This window comes from Choristoneura fumiferana, chromosome 3, assembly GCF_025370935.1.
Source record: "Choristoneura fumiferana chromosome 3, NRCan_CFum_1, whole genome shotgun sequence".
Lineage (NCBI taxonomy): Eukaryota > Metazoa > Arthropoda > Insecta > Lepidoptera > Tortricidae > Choristoneura > Choristoneura fumiferana.
Window position 1 is genome coordinate 14,140,084 of NC_133474.1, and position 12,946 is coordinate 14,153,029.

The window sequence follows — 12,946 nt, forward strand, 5'->3', positions numbered from 1 at the left end:
TACTTTTACTGTAAAACGAAAAGATAAAGCTATATTATTGGTTTCTATGAATAATAGTAAAATTATATAATTGTTCTTATATCGCTAGTAATAAATTAAATATCGTTTTCAGATCAAAATGAGTATCATTTTGAAGACCGGTTTTGTGAGTATCAATATAAAATTTCAACCACAAACCGTTTCATACGAAAAATTGTTGCTGAACATGTCCGAGATGTAGAGGAATTAAGAACAAAACAGGGACAGTGTTCAATAATTCAAGCTCGCATCATAACACAAACATCTATTACTAAAATTAGGTAGTTAAAGTCTATACAAATTGCTTTGTTAATGACAGATTCATATGAGTATGACAGATGACAGAGCCTAGATTATTTCATCTTTTGGCCACTATGAGCGCTGCGATAGATTTCATTACCCCCACCTAGTACTTCGCACCCTCCCAATAAAGTTAAATAGTATGTGTCAGCTGGGCTACTACGAAACTCAAAACTCGAAGTTCGTGTCGTGCGGTCCCTCTGACACTTATAACTATTTAATAATCAAAGATTTAATACGAGAGCGAGAGGGACCACACGGTACGAACTTTGAGTTTCGTAGTAGCCCTGCAGAGGAAACGCACGACACGAACTTCGAGTTTCGTAGTAGCCCTGCAGGGCCTCTAATAGGTGTAGGTTTTGAGCCATATATCCAACAAAATCATGCGTTTGCCTCACGCGGCGGACCGCTCAGTGGAGACCCGGTTTTATGTTCGTTTTCTGTCCTAGTTTTGTCTGATTAAAATAAAGACTTGGCTTAAAGGTCTCGTTACCAAGCCATTTTTTTTTTCTGATTGACATTTGACATTGTCACTGTCACTGTCAGAACAAATTAATGAACGACACGTGTTTATCTAACAGATTTCTTTCAGTGCTTTCAGGATAGGATATTGTAGAGCGTACTAAATTGCATAAAAAGATATAGCATTCCTGAATAACGAAGCAAATAATTACTTCTTAAATGATTCTCGATAATTTTGAAAGCTGTAATCGTAAGTTCTATTACAGTGATCGACGATATTGGTTCAGCGTTACAATAACAAAGCTCATAAATACGTTCATGTTTAGTGTCTTTAAGTTTCAGTTAAACGGATTTTTTTCATTTACAGGTAGTCCTTGGCTTAATGTGGCATGGCTAGAAAATAATAGATTAGAACTTTCTGTATGTGATCAAACCCATTTTACGTTGAGTTGGCATGATTTCTGGATGCTTTAAACTTTAAACAGTTTGATTTGGTTCATTAGTATTATTAAGTGTTGATTTGATTATTGAAAGAACAATGTTGGTAAAGTTAGATTCCATAAAAAACAGAACCCTTAAACGAGTTTTAGAACACTTGTTTTATATCATATTATTGTTTGTTCTGATTCCAGGTTTCTTGTACTTTGAATTATGCATTGTGTTACCTGTTGTTGTAGAAAATAAGAGTACTCAAGTAATTCACATGTGTGTTGCATTCTTTTTGCTACTTAATATCATGGGAAATATGGTATATGGTATGCTAACAGATAGTAGTATTAAAGGAAAACAGTTGAGTTATGTAAATAATGCTGATTGGACTTTATGTTCTGTATGTGAATGTTTTAGGCCGCCACGAGCTTGGCATTGTGATATTTGTAATATTTGTATTTTGAAAAGAGATCATCATTGCACATACCTTACTTCATGTGTTGGATATTTTAACTATAGATATTTTTTACTCTTTACTCTGGATATTTTTATTTCTATGATGTATGCATTCTATTATAATGTTTTGTTCATAGCTAAATTCATTTCATGGAATCATGGTCTAGCTATTCTTAAGTTTATATTTCCATTAGCAAGCTTTGTAGTGGATTTTGGCAATGAAAGTCTGTATATTTTAATGTTTGTAATTAACATTCTAGTAGGCTTTTTTTCAGGGTTTTTGGTTTACTATCATCTCAATAATGTTTTAAGAGGTCAAACTACACCAGAACGAAAACAAAGAACAAAGGAATACAACAGGGGATTGAAAAGAAATATAGTGGAAGTATTTGGGACTAGATGGTATTTGACATGGGTTTTACCTTTTATCAATAGCCCATTACCAGGCAATGGTGTTCAATGGCACATTGAAGATAAGGTCAAATAATAATTGCTATTTATCTTGTCACCCTTGACCTTTAAATAATTTGCTATTTGTTTGAATAAATTAAGATGCCTCTGAAAATCTACTTATGTGTATGTAATGATAATATTATGCACAAACTACTAGATGATGAGTATTAAGTAACAAATAAACTAAGCTCATTGTCTAAATGTTTTATTACAATAGATATATAATTAATTTGACTTATTACATTTTACATTTAATTAAGCATTAGTTAGGATTAATTCCAGACTGTGAGATTACAAATATCTACAAAATAAATTTATTTACAAAAGATAATGTTGTCATGAACTATTGTCTGTCAGGAATGTTTGTGTTTGGCAATATTTGTGCGAGGTATCTACTGCGTATTCTGTCTGACTGAACTTGCGCAATATCTTGAGAAGTGGCGGCTTCCTCTTCCCAGTCTCGGGGCCTAGAATCAGTCTCCTCCTGGTCAGTAAATTCTTCAGTATCTAACAAGTTCGCAGTCTCGTCAATTGCTCTAGTCCTATAAATCAAATTTAAGTTCTTAGTTCAGGTTTTGTTACAACAATTACAACAATGGTATCGAGCATGTTTTCATAAACAAGTACTTACGGCTTAATAGAATCTCTAACGCTTGGAGAAAGGTTAAGTATACCATTGTTAGCTGAATCAATGATATAAATTAGAACTGCTGCTATCAGTGATACTGAAAAGGGAAAATAAAATTAATAAGACATTAAATTTATGTCTACTAAACAAAATACTTATTTATATTATAATTAGAGACGTGCCGACTAGTCTGTAAAGCCTTGCCATGTCCGCTGTGCATGTGTGTGTGAAATGTTAGGCAATACGGCCAACAGTAAAGGATTTGATTTGAAAAACCTTTTACACAAAATCAAACGTTTAATATGAAGTAAATAAAGCCAACAGGTTTCGACACGCTTACAGGCGTCGGTTGCGACTAGCGCGCGAATAAGTTGGTTAATGAAGTGTCGCGGAAATCGCCGAAACCGTGATCGGCTTCTTTACAACCGACTAATCGGCTGGTCTGCCAAGTCATAATCGGTACATCTCTAATTATAATATAAATCTTACCAAACAGGCAGCCCAAGAAGAACATTTCCAACATCAAATAGCCATATTTATCAACGATAACTCCTGCTAGGAGTATAACAGTAGCCAGTCCCAAGTTTTGGACAGCCTGGCAGCTGAAACATTATATAAAAAGTTTGTAATCCATCATTGATAATAAAAAAAAAACCTACATTCAACCAAAAAAAACATGTTTGTTAATGTATCAAGTTAACTAACTGAGGCCACGTTGAACGCGTGTGCTCGCGATCGCATTCTCCATATCTTTCTAACCTCGTCCTATTACATTTGACAGAAAGATATGGTGAAAGTGATTGTGATTACGAACACGTTCAACAGTACAGTAGCCTTATGCTTACATGCCATATGCTGTACCCAGTTGATTCTCGGGCACAATCAGCGCCACCAAAGGCCACAAACCAGCAGCTAAGAGTGAATACGAAATCCCCAATAACACCTGAAATAAGTGTAATAATAATAATTGTTATATAAATTCTTATACAGATTAAAAAATTTAAATCTCTTTCAATCTTACGAAACATTTTTGTTTTCCCAACAGGTGGTATTTTAAATCATAGGAAGTATGGTTTATACTCCGGTCAATATAGACATTTCAATTTACATAAATTCCAACAAAGCTGAATTTTGGTGGAGTCCGTGGGTACACTTGATCCCATGTGTGCTAAAAAAGTTGTTTGGGGACAAAAGTCAAAATTTGGGTGTTTTTTTTCGAAAAATTAAAGATCTCAAAAAGTCTTAGTCCGCCATTGGAATTACAATTCCTGGGATATCGCGATTCTAAATGTTGAAGGAGTCACGTTCTACCTACATTATAATGATAGCACATTTATGCCACGTATACAGGGTTACTGGTTATTCGGACCTATCCCTTGAAAGTGGTTATTTTAGAGCTTATTTATTTGGTATTAGCTGTTGCCCGCGACTCCGTCCGCGTAGTATTCGTTTATCGCTATCCCGCGGGAACTATGCAATTTTCCGGGATAAAACTATCCTATGTCCTTCCCCGGGACTCAAACTATCTGTATACCGAATTACTTCTAAATCGGTTTGCGGTTTAGACGTGATTGAGTAACAAACATCCAAACCTCCAAAAATCTTTAGTAGGAAGTAGGTTGTTTATTTATGGCCACTAACCAGGGATTCAGTAGTTTTCGAGTTATATCGAAAATACAAACTGAAATATAGATGCACAGAAAAACCAGAAAAATAAGACCAGCGCTGGGAATCGAACACAAGTCCTCATTCCCAGCGCTGGTCTTATTTTTCTGGTTTTTCTGTGCATCTATATTTCAGTTTGTATTTTCGATATAGGTTTTACGGGATGACCGTAAAAGTAACAAAAAAATTGGAATTAAAATAAAAAATACAAAAAGATTCCAAAAAACCAATCTTAATTTGATTGCTTAATAACGATATCTCTTGTCCGGGTGAGCGGTTAGTTTCGATGGAGTGCCGAAAAGTTTCTCGGTGAGGGCTACGGCATAGATGTCGCTAGTGTTGCTGCTTAAGTGGCTAAATAAGAAACAACACAAGCAAACAATATGAGGTGCATAGGAGAAATTCGTGTCTGCATCGTTGTCCAGCGGTGGTGTAGCGGTATAGCACACGGCACGGAATGCAGAGGACCTGGGTTCGATTCCCAGCGCTGGTCTTATTTTTCTGGTTTTTCTGTGCATCTATATTTCAGTTTGTATTTTCGATATAGGTTTTACGGGATGACCGTAAAAGTAACAAAAAATTTGGAATTGAAATAAAAAAAACAAAAAGATTCCAGAAAACCAATCTTAGTTTAAGAGTTATTCGAGTTCCAATTTTTTTTTTTAAAAACCATCTCGGGAATGCTGATTCTTAGAAAAAAGAATATAAGGACCATTTTTGTAGATAATTTTAAGATCTATAATTCTTGGCTAGGCTACTTTGTGATAAAAACTAAGTTTTCGAAAAAAAAAAAATTCAAATTTTGACCTTTGACACCAAATAACTTTTTAGCACACATGGGATGAATGGGGACTTTGACACTTTATTTCTAACTAGCCGTTACCCGCGACTCCGTCCGCGCAAAATTCGATCACTTATGCAATTTTCCTAACCCTATGCCGGGATTCAAACTATCTGCGCTTTCCCGATTTATGTCTATGCTTTTCCCCTATTGACCCTTTTCCGGGATGGAATCGGTGTGGTTTAGACGTGTTGAAGAAACAAAAAGACTTACAAACTTTCGCATTTATAATATTAGTAGGATGGTGTACCCAAGGTCTCCCCAAAATTCAGCTTTGTCGGAATTTATGTAATTTGACCACTACTTTTACGTCTAAGTTAGTTTAAAAAACACGCTTTAATGGTAACTGCCTACATACTCCATCATCAGACCATGGACAAAATACACCCTTAGACCATTCTTCTAACAAACCCAAACACTGCTAGGTTACGTCGTTCTGTCTTGGAGGTCCAATACCTACCTGACTGTTCCATTATCAGACCCTGGATCATAGTCAAAACACACTAAGACTATTCTAACAAGCCGAAACATGTCTAGCTTCCGACTCCATCATCAGATCAACCATACCATATTATTCTGTTGTCATCAGAACTACGCATAATTGCAAGTTTCGTATTAATACAGTTGAAAGCGTTGAAAGATTAAAAGTATGTAATACCACGTAATACATATATGTATTATTATTTGAGACAATTGGAATAATATTCGCTTAGGTATGCTAAAAGTACATAAAACTACTTACTACTCCAGTGTATGGATTGAAGAAAGTAAATGCCAACAAACAGTGAGCTCCAATAGTAGTGACATTACTGATAATAACCCACATCACGTTCCTGCCTGTTTTGTCAATAAGGACGCCAAAAAATGGACTTAGCGCTGCTGATAGTAAGTACACCATGGAATTGACCGTATTGGCATCTTGCGGAATGAAATCAAACTTCCGTTCGAAAAACAACCTGAAAAAAGTTCAAGTTATGAATCTAACTAAATGTATTCGCCAAGATGATGATAAATATTTAGATAACGTCTCAGAATAGCCACTTTCGCTTTATTATAGCAAACTGTATGAAGGGTGTCATTGTTATCAGTCGCGCAACTCGCGCACACTGAATTTGGTGCTATGAATGCTATGATGCACGCAGTTCTTGTCAAACGTGCGGCTAGGTGGGCGATTAGACGCGACCATATTGCCATTGCGCACTGGAATGTGTATCGTGTGGGTGTTTGTCTGTTGTTTTTTGTTTATAAAGTTTTTATCGGTAAAAATAATTAGCGGGCCGCATTTCTAATGAGTTAAGAACCCTTGATTTTTATATTTTTAGGCAACTCTCGATCAGCAAACTAATATAGCTAAGTCAATTGTTTCTCGTTTATCAATCACATTAATCCCCTATAGGTATGCTTAGCGGTGATTTGTTCGCATGAAATACTTTAGTCTACCTGATCATGATCACGGCAAAATGAGCCTTTTGTTTGCATTGCGAATTTCTGGCATTTCTTTCCCAAATAAAATTTCCAGAAATTCACAGTGCCAATAAAGTGCTATAGACAAGTAGGAATAGCCCAAAGCTACGATTTTACCAAAATATAATGTAACATTACATTAAAAGTAGTCATCTTTATACTCACTTTCCTAAAGCTATAAATGGGAAAATAGCCAAATAATAGGCCACGCATATCACAGAAACAAGCCAAAATACTGATTTGAAGTGAAGTATGTCTTTTAAATGGAATGGCTCACTGTTTTCTGATTCCTCAAGTCTACCCAGAATTTTCTCTGCTCTGTAATCCATCCATCCGAGAACAAGTCCACATAAGAGCGAGATGAGGCAAGTGAGTGCAGCTGGAAGTAAACAGAAACTGAATTAATGTTGAGCTTTAATTTTATAAATTTTAAATAATAAATTTTTGTTGGCCGTTACAAGATTTGGTGTCTTAATAACAATGGTTTTTATTAAGTAAAAATAAAAGTAAACCCAGAAATTTTGAAATGTTTTAAGGGTTGCTTATTTATTATATTCTCAAAGCTAAACTGAGCACCCAACCAAAACGAATGACATTCTAAATAAAGGAGCGGCCACACCGCTGCTTAAAAAACGGTGACGGTACGGAATCGCAGTGACGCATCGTATGCGCACCGTCTTTTAAGCAGCGGTGTGGCCGCTTCTTAAGTACATTACTATATGTGAGTCGCTTAACCTCAAACTCAGGTAAATCCATTTCTGACCTTTTTGAAGATTTTCGTATTAAATAAAAGGGTAAAAAAAATTATCGGTCAAGTATAATTCCGTGTGGTTTTTGAGAAAAATACAGTTAAAATCATAATATTTTATGAAAATCCGATAAATCTGAGTTTTTTTTTCAAATTTAGATAAGTGCAATTCAAGCCAATCAGCAAGTTTTTTTTTCTGTTTGTTTTGGTTTCTTTTTTTTTTGTCAGTTTCAAATCTAGAATCCAGAATCCAGGTCTGTTAAATCAAAATTCTGAGTTTTTCAAACATAGATAAATTGCAATCGATTATATCAAATGAAGGTAATTTTTTTTTTTTTAGTTTTACTAAAACACAAAAAAACAAGACAAGACAAGACAAGATGTCACTAACATCTGCAATCGGTACATAAACCATAAGCAAATCTGTTACATTATGTTTATGTGAAGGTAAATCTAATCAACATTTTAGTTTTTTGTAAGAATGAATAGTTTTAATGCTGATTTTGCCGAATAGGATCGCTTTCTTTAATGCTTTAGCAATATTAAAAAAATACTGCCTTTCAAATCACTGAATTAATGTTATTATCCCTTTTTTTCAATTATCTCCCAAATGGTTAGAGTGCTTGAGTGGATTTATTTGAGTTTGAAGTTAAGCGACTTGTGTATTGTGCTTCGAGAATGAACTTGTAAAGAGTTTGAAACGTTAAAGTAAGCATTTTTGGGTCTGTATGACCTGTGTCCGCACTTAGCCAATCAAAAAACACATTAGATTAGGCGTCGGCCGAGCCGATCGACGTCGTTTTCACTCCTATTGCATGGACATAGTGTTTTATACAAATGTACACATGATAGAAAAAAACATGCTTACCAATGAACAAAGTTACTCCAAGACGCTCATAGCCCACAAAGTATGTGGCCACCCATTTGTATATGGGTTCCATTACCCAGAAGTTGACAGTACTGCCAAATCTGGAGAAGGAGAGCTGCAGGCCAAACACCATATTAAGTTCTTTTCCCTTGAACCAGAGCACCACATAGTTGTTTACTACCACCTGAAGTGATTCTCCTCCAATTCTGAAAAAAATACAGGACTATTATGACAAAATTATGGAGAGTTAAGGCATTTTTACACTATTGATATTATATCATTTATATAGTATTGTGTAAGTTATAAAATAGAAAGGTGTAATAACTAGGTATAGACACTATTTACCCAAATATAAATCTGCCAAGTATCATCAGCCAGAATGCATTCACATATGCCCCAAGCGCGAATATCATTGCCCCAATGAAGACAATGGTCATATAAATAACAGTGCCCAATCTCACCCCAAAGTACCTGCAATATATTAAATATTAGTATTAAATCAGATTTGGGGGAGGCCTATTTCCAGCAGTGGACCGTGGACGTCTTACAGCTGACATGATAATTTAAATCAGATGCTGTACCTATTGAGTTGTCATGTTATGGCTGGAAAGGGTCTTGTCAGATACAAGACCTTAAAGTATTTTCATGAAAGTATATAGAAATATTGTAATATTGATTAAAATCAGCAGAAATGTTAATTTTTAGTTATGTCCGAGACAGTTCTGTCCACTGATAAAAAAATAACCCTCTTTTGGCCAGTCTGGTAAATATAAGGAAAAGTTTTGTTTGACTTAGTTGGTCATAGGTTACAACATGATAGAAACAAATGTATGTTTAATATTGCAAGGGTTTATAAATTAATTCAAGTACATCTGTTTGTTATAGTTCCAGTTCATTGATAGCAGAATCAGGTCACAAAACTGCACACAGTGTAAACAAGATGTACTGATCACATGTCATAATAGCTATATGAGTCACAAAATAAAGCTTACTACTACATGTTTTGTGATACTTATGCGACTTTGTAGTATTTACTAGTCTCAATATATTGTGAAGTACACAGGCTATTCGTTACAAACAGGATAGTATGTAAAATGGATGAAAAAGATGGTTGGTAATAGCTCTTGGCAAAATAGAATTAGTATATACCTGTCTACTAAATATCCACCAATAAAACATAAGATCACATTTGGCCAAGAGTAAATGGAATATACTAGTGTGAACTGGGATGTATTCAAATGCAGGTCATCTTTGAAATTATCAGCCAGAGCTCCAGGTGTGTCATAGCAGAAATAGGAACCTGAAAAAATTATTCATAAGTACAATTTTTACTATTTTTTAGTAAACAAAAAATATGTTACTGGTTAGAAATCCCACTGAATTTTCTGCCTTTGTAATATGTACAGAAGGGCTTAAGTGATATGTGCTAAGTGGCTAAGAAAGGAAAAAGCTGGCTGAAATGTGTGGTGGAAGAAATATGTGTCTAGACTTCTGTCCAGTGGTGGTGTAGGGGTTATAGCATGCAGCACAGTGTTGGGTTCGATTCCCAGACACTGTCTCTTTTTCTGGGTTTTTTCTGTGTATCCATGTTTTACTTTGTATTTTCGTTGGATTTCACAGGATGACTGTAAAAGTTTGGAGTTGAAATAAAAAATGCAAAAAGACTCCAAAAACCAATCTTAATGAACAGAAGTATTAAGATAATGTCCAAAGTTATCATTAATAGTGCAAGGAAATGTAAGGGTTATGTATCTTACCAAAACAAAGGAAACACATCAACATCAATGCCATGAAACGGTGCACTCTGTTTGCTGGGTGGCACCATGACGAAGTGGACAGGGTTGTCCTGTTATTTCCACTGGCTTCTGGATTCTCCATTGTACTTTAATAAACAAAAACACGATAATATTGAAAAACCGAGATGAAAATTAAAACATTCCAACAATAAATAATTATACTCACAAGAATTATCGACCAGTTGTCACAAAGTAATGTTTATCCAATGAGAGTACAAAGCACTGAGTGACTAATAAATTCTTTAATATAAACTCCACACATTAATAAATTTATTAAAGTCACATTATCGACTAACGCTACATAAACACTACGAGGGCGTCTGTTTCACTACACACAAGTAGGTACACATGATAATGAGAGGGATGTGGGCGGGATTAATATTTATTGATAATAAAAGGAGCTAATCATAAAGTGGATTGATTGTTAAATAAATAATACACAGCCTGCCTGTTGCGATATTTGCACACAAAACAACACAAAAGTATCAATACACAATACACATACAATCAAGCCAAGCCAGTCAGCAGGGCTACTACGAAACTCGTAACTCGAAGTTCGTATCGTACCGTCCCTCTCGCTCTCGTATTAAATAGTATAAGTGTCAGAGGGATAGTACGACACGAACTTCGAGTTTCGAGTTTCATAGTAGCCCTGCTGCAGTCAGCTTGTCAAATAAATGTCAAATCAAACAAAATCAAGGCACTCTTTCCCGGCCCGAATAATACTAACATGGAAATACCGACCTTGTTTTTCGTGTACACGCCCATAGACGCTCATGTCGGTTTCTATGGGCGTAAACACGAAAAACAGGGTCGCTATTTCCATGTCAGTATTATCCGGCCCGGGAAAGAATGTCACCCAAAATCAAATAACTTTATTTTTATAATTTCCTCTAAGACTGGCAAAGAAATAAAGCCCATACAGCCTATGTTTTTTTTACTTTTTTAATAAATATTTTTCATCACACTTGCTCGTAAACAGTGTTGTAACATGCAGGCTACCTTGGTTGCAACCCCCAAATAAAACCCTCGACCTTAATGTGCTTGTCATGAAACACGTGGTCGGTAAATAAGTCATTGCCCGTACTAATTTTCTTGTCATAAAGCCCAAGGTCGGTAAATGAGTTTGTTAGTGTATGGTGTGCTGCAGCGCCAGGCTAGCTACTACGAAACTCGAAACTCGAAGTTTGTATCGTACCGTCCCTCTCGCTCTCGTATTAAATAGTATAAGTCTTAGAGGGACCGCACGACACGAACTTCGAGTTTCAAGTTTAGGACACCAAAATGAAGCTGTATACAAGTTTCCAGCTTATTATCTCTCATTCCGAAGTGAATCTCCTTATGACTGCGTTATTCTATTAGTGAAAGATTGCTATCTCGAGGGAATTTTGCATTTTCCGAAGGAAAAGTAGGTAGCCAATCTTAGTCAAGAATTGTAGCTTTCTATATGTGAGTTCTATGTGTGTGTCTATTTTTTAAATAGATTTATAAAGTTATATCTATCCCGCGGGAACTTTGCGATTTCCCTAGATAAGAGAAACCCGTTTCGATTCACAGGGACAGTTTCGCTTTCTATAGAATTCACTTACCGGGAAACAATAACGTACAACTCAGAATGTACGCGCAATAATGTACGACGTGTTAATCCGAAGCATTATTGCTTCCGATTATCATGCCGTACATTATCATGGTCGCGCATTATCAGGGCCACTCAGGGCGTACAAAATATTGCGCGCGCTGGTATGTACGTAGTGATAATGCACGACGTGATAATCTGAATCCAATCGATTCGAATGAATAGACATTTTCCGCCGTGGATCGAGCGAGCGCAGCGGGCGAGATAGATATAGTTAGTCGGAGCAGATCCGACCCGGCCGGTTTAGGGTGAGGGTCATTTTTAGGTTTTTTTTTATTTCAATCACGGAAATCGTAAGGCATGATACTTAATCGGAACACATAATGCTTCGGATTATCACGTCGTAGCGCGTACATTATTGGTTCCCTGCTAGTTCGGTACAGGATGATAATGCACGTCATGATAATTCGTGCACATAAGCACGGATTATCAGGCCGTGCATTATTAAGCGTGCATTAACAAGTCGTATATTAGCTACACCCCACTTACCTAATCTAATCCCGTGGGAATTCCCGCGTTTCTTTTGCCCGCGAACTTCAGGTTCAGGAACGCGTAGTACTTTAAAGTTTTCTAACATTCCACCCCTGAATAGAATATGTGAAACAGGGTTTCATTCAAAGTTGGTACGAATTATTATTAATTAAGTACTTAGGTCGGATTTTGAATTCGGAAATAAGCACCATTTAATCAGGTGTCAACAGCCACAAACAAAAGTTTCTTTATATTTTTCAATAATTTTTATTTTATGTAAAGCTAAAATTCAAAAACACTAAAAATTTATAATTATGTAGCAATTAATGAAAAATAAAAGGTACCTAGCACTTAAGTAAACAATGTTTTCACTGTTGTTCCTCGCAATCGAAGTGAAAAGCAGAGTGTAAAACACGAGGACTAAACCCCTTTTGGCCCTCGACGTCTCTATCCACCCTCGCCGCACCGGCTCGGGTGGCTATATGAACGCCTCGGGTAAAATGGCTCGTTTTATGCTCTTGTTGTACATTCTACTATTTCTCAGGTTGTATTAATTGATGTTACCTTTAACCATTTTTATTGGCTAAAACGGAGTCCCCAAATGGCGTGACTTTAGAGCGAAGCGGCTTCCCCAGGGACTCGGCCCCTTATCAGCGCTATGCGGAAGTGTAGGTACCTACTTACGTAGAACCTCGGTGTCATTAAATTGCC

General features: G+C 36.1%; 2 protein-coding genes across 2 annotated transcripts; one reads left to right on the plus strand and one right to left on the minus strand.

Annotated features, from left to right (window-relative positions):
- Nucleotides 1-864: 864 nt before the first annotated feature.
- On the plus strand, nt 865-2,204 carry LOC141426697 (probable palmitoyltransferase ZDHHC24). The gene is made up of 2 exons (XM_074085809.1): nt 865-1,030; nt 1,148-2,204. The coding sequence occupies exon 2, from the start codon at nt 1,319-1,321 to the stop codon at nt 2,150-2,152; it is 834 nt and encodes a 277-aa protein (XP_073941910.1). The 5' UTR covers nt 865-1,030; nt 1,148-1,318; the 3' UTR covers nt 2,153-2,204.
- A 103-nt stretch (nt 2,205-2,307) lies between these two features.
- LOC141426696 (lysosomal dipeptide transporter MFSD1-like) lies at nt 2,308-10,661 on the minus strand. The gene is made up of 11 exons (XM_074085808.1): nt 10,295-10,661; nt 10,090-10,214; nt 9,482-9,632; nt 8,678-8,803; nt 8,333-8,538; nt 6,882-7,095; nt 5,995-6,208; nt 3,592-3,689; nt 3,236-3,348; nt 2,750-2,843; nt 2,308-2,660 (listed from the first exon to the last, which is right to left on the minus strand). The coding sequence occupies exons 2-11, from the start codon at nt 10,208-10,210 to the stop codon at nt 2,462-2,464; spliced, it is 1,536 nt and encodes a 511-aa protein (XP_073941909.1). The 5' UTR covers nt 10,211-10,214; nt 10,295-10,661; the 3' UTR covers nt 2,308-2,461.
- Between the last annotated feature and the right edge of the window lie 2,285 nt (nt 10,662-12,946).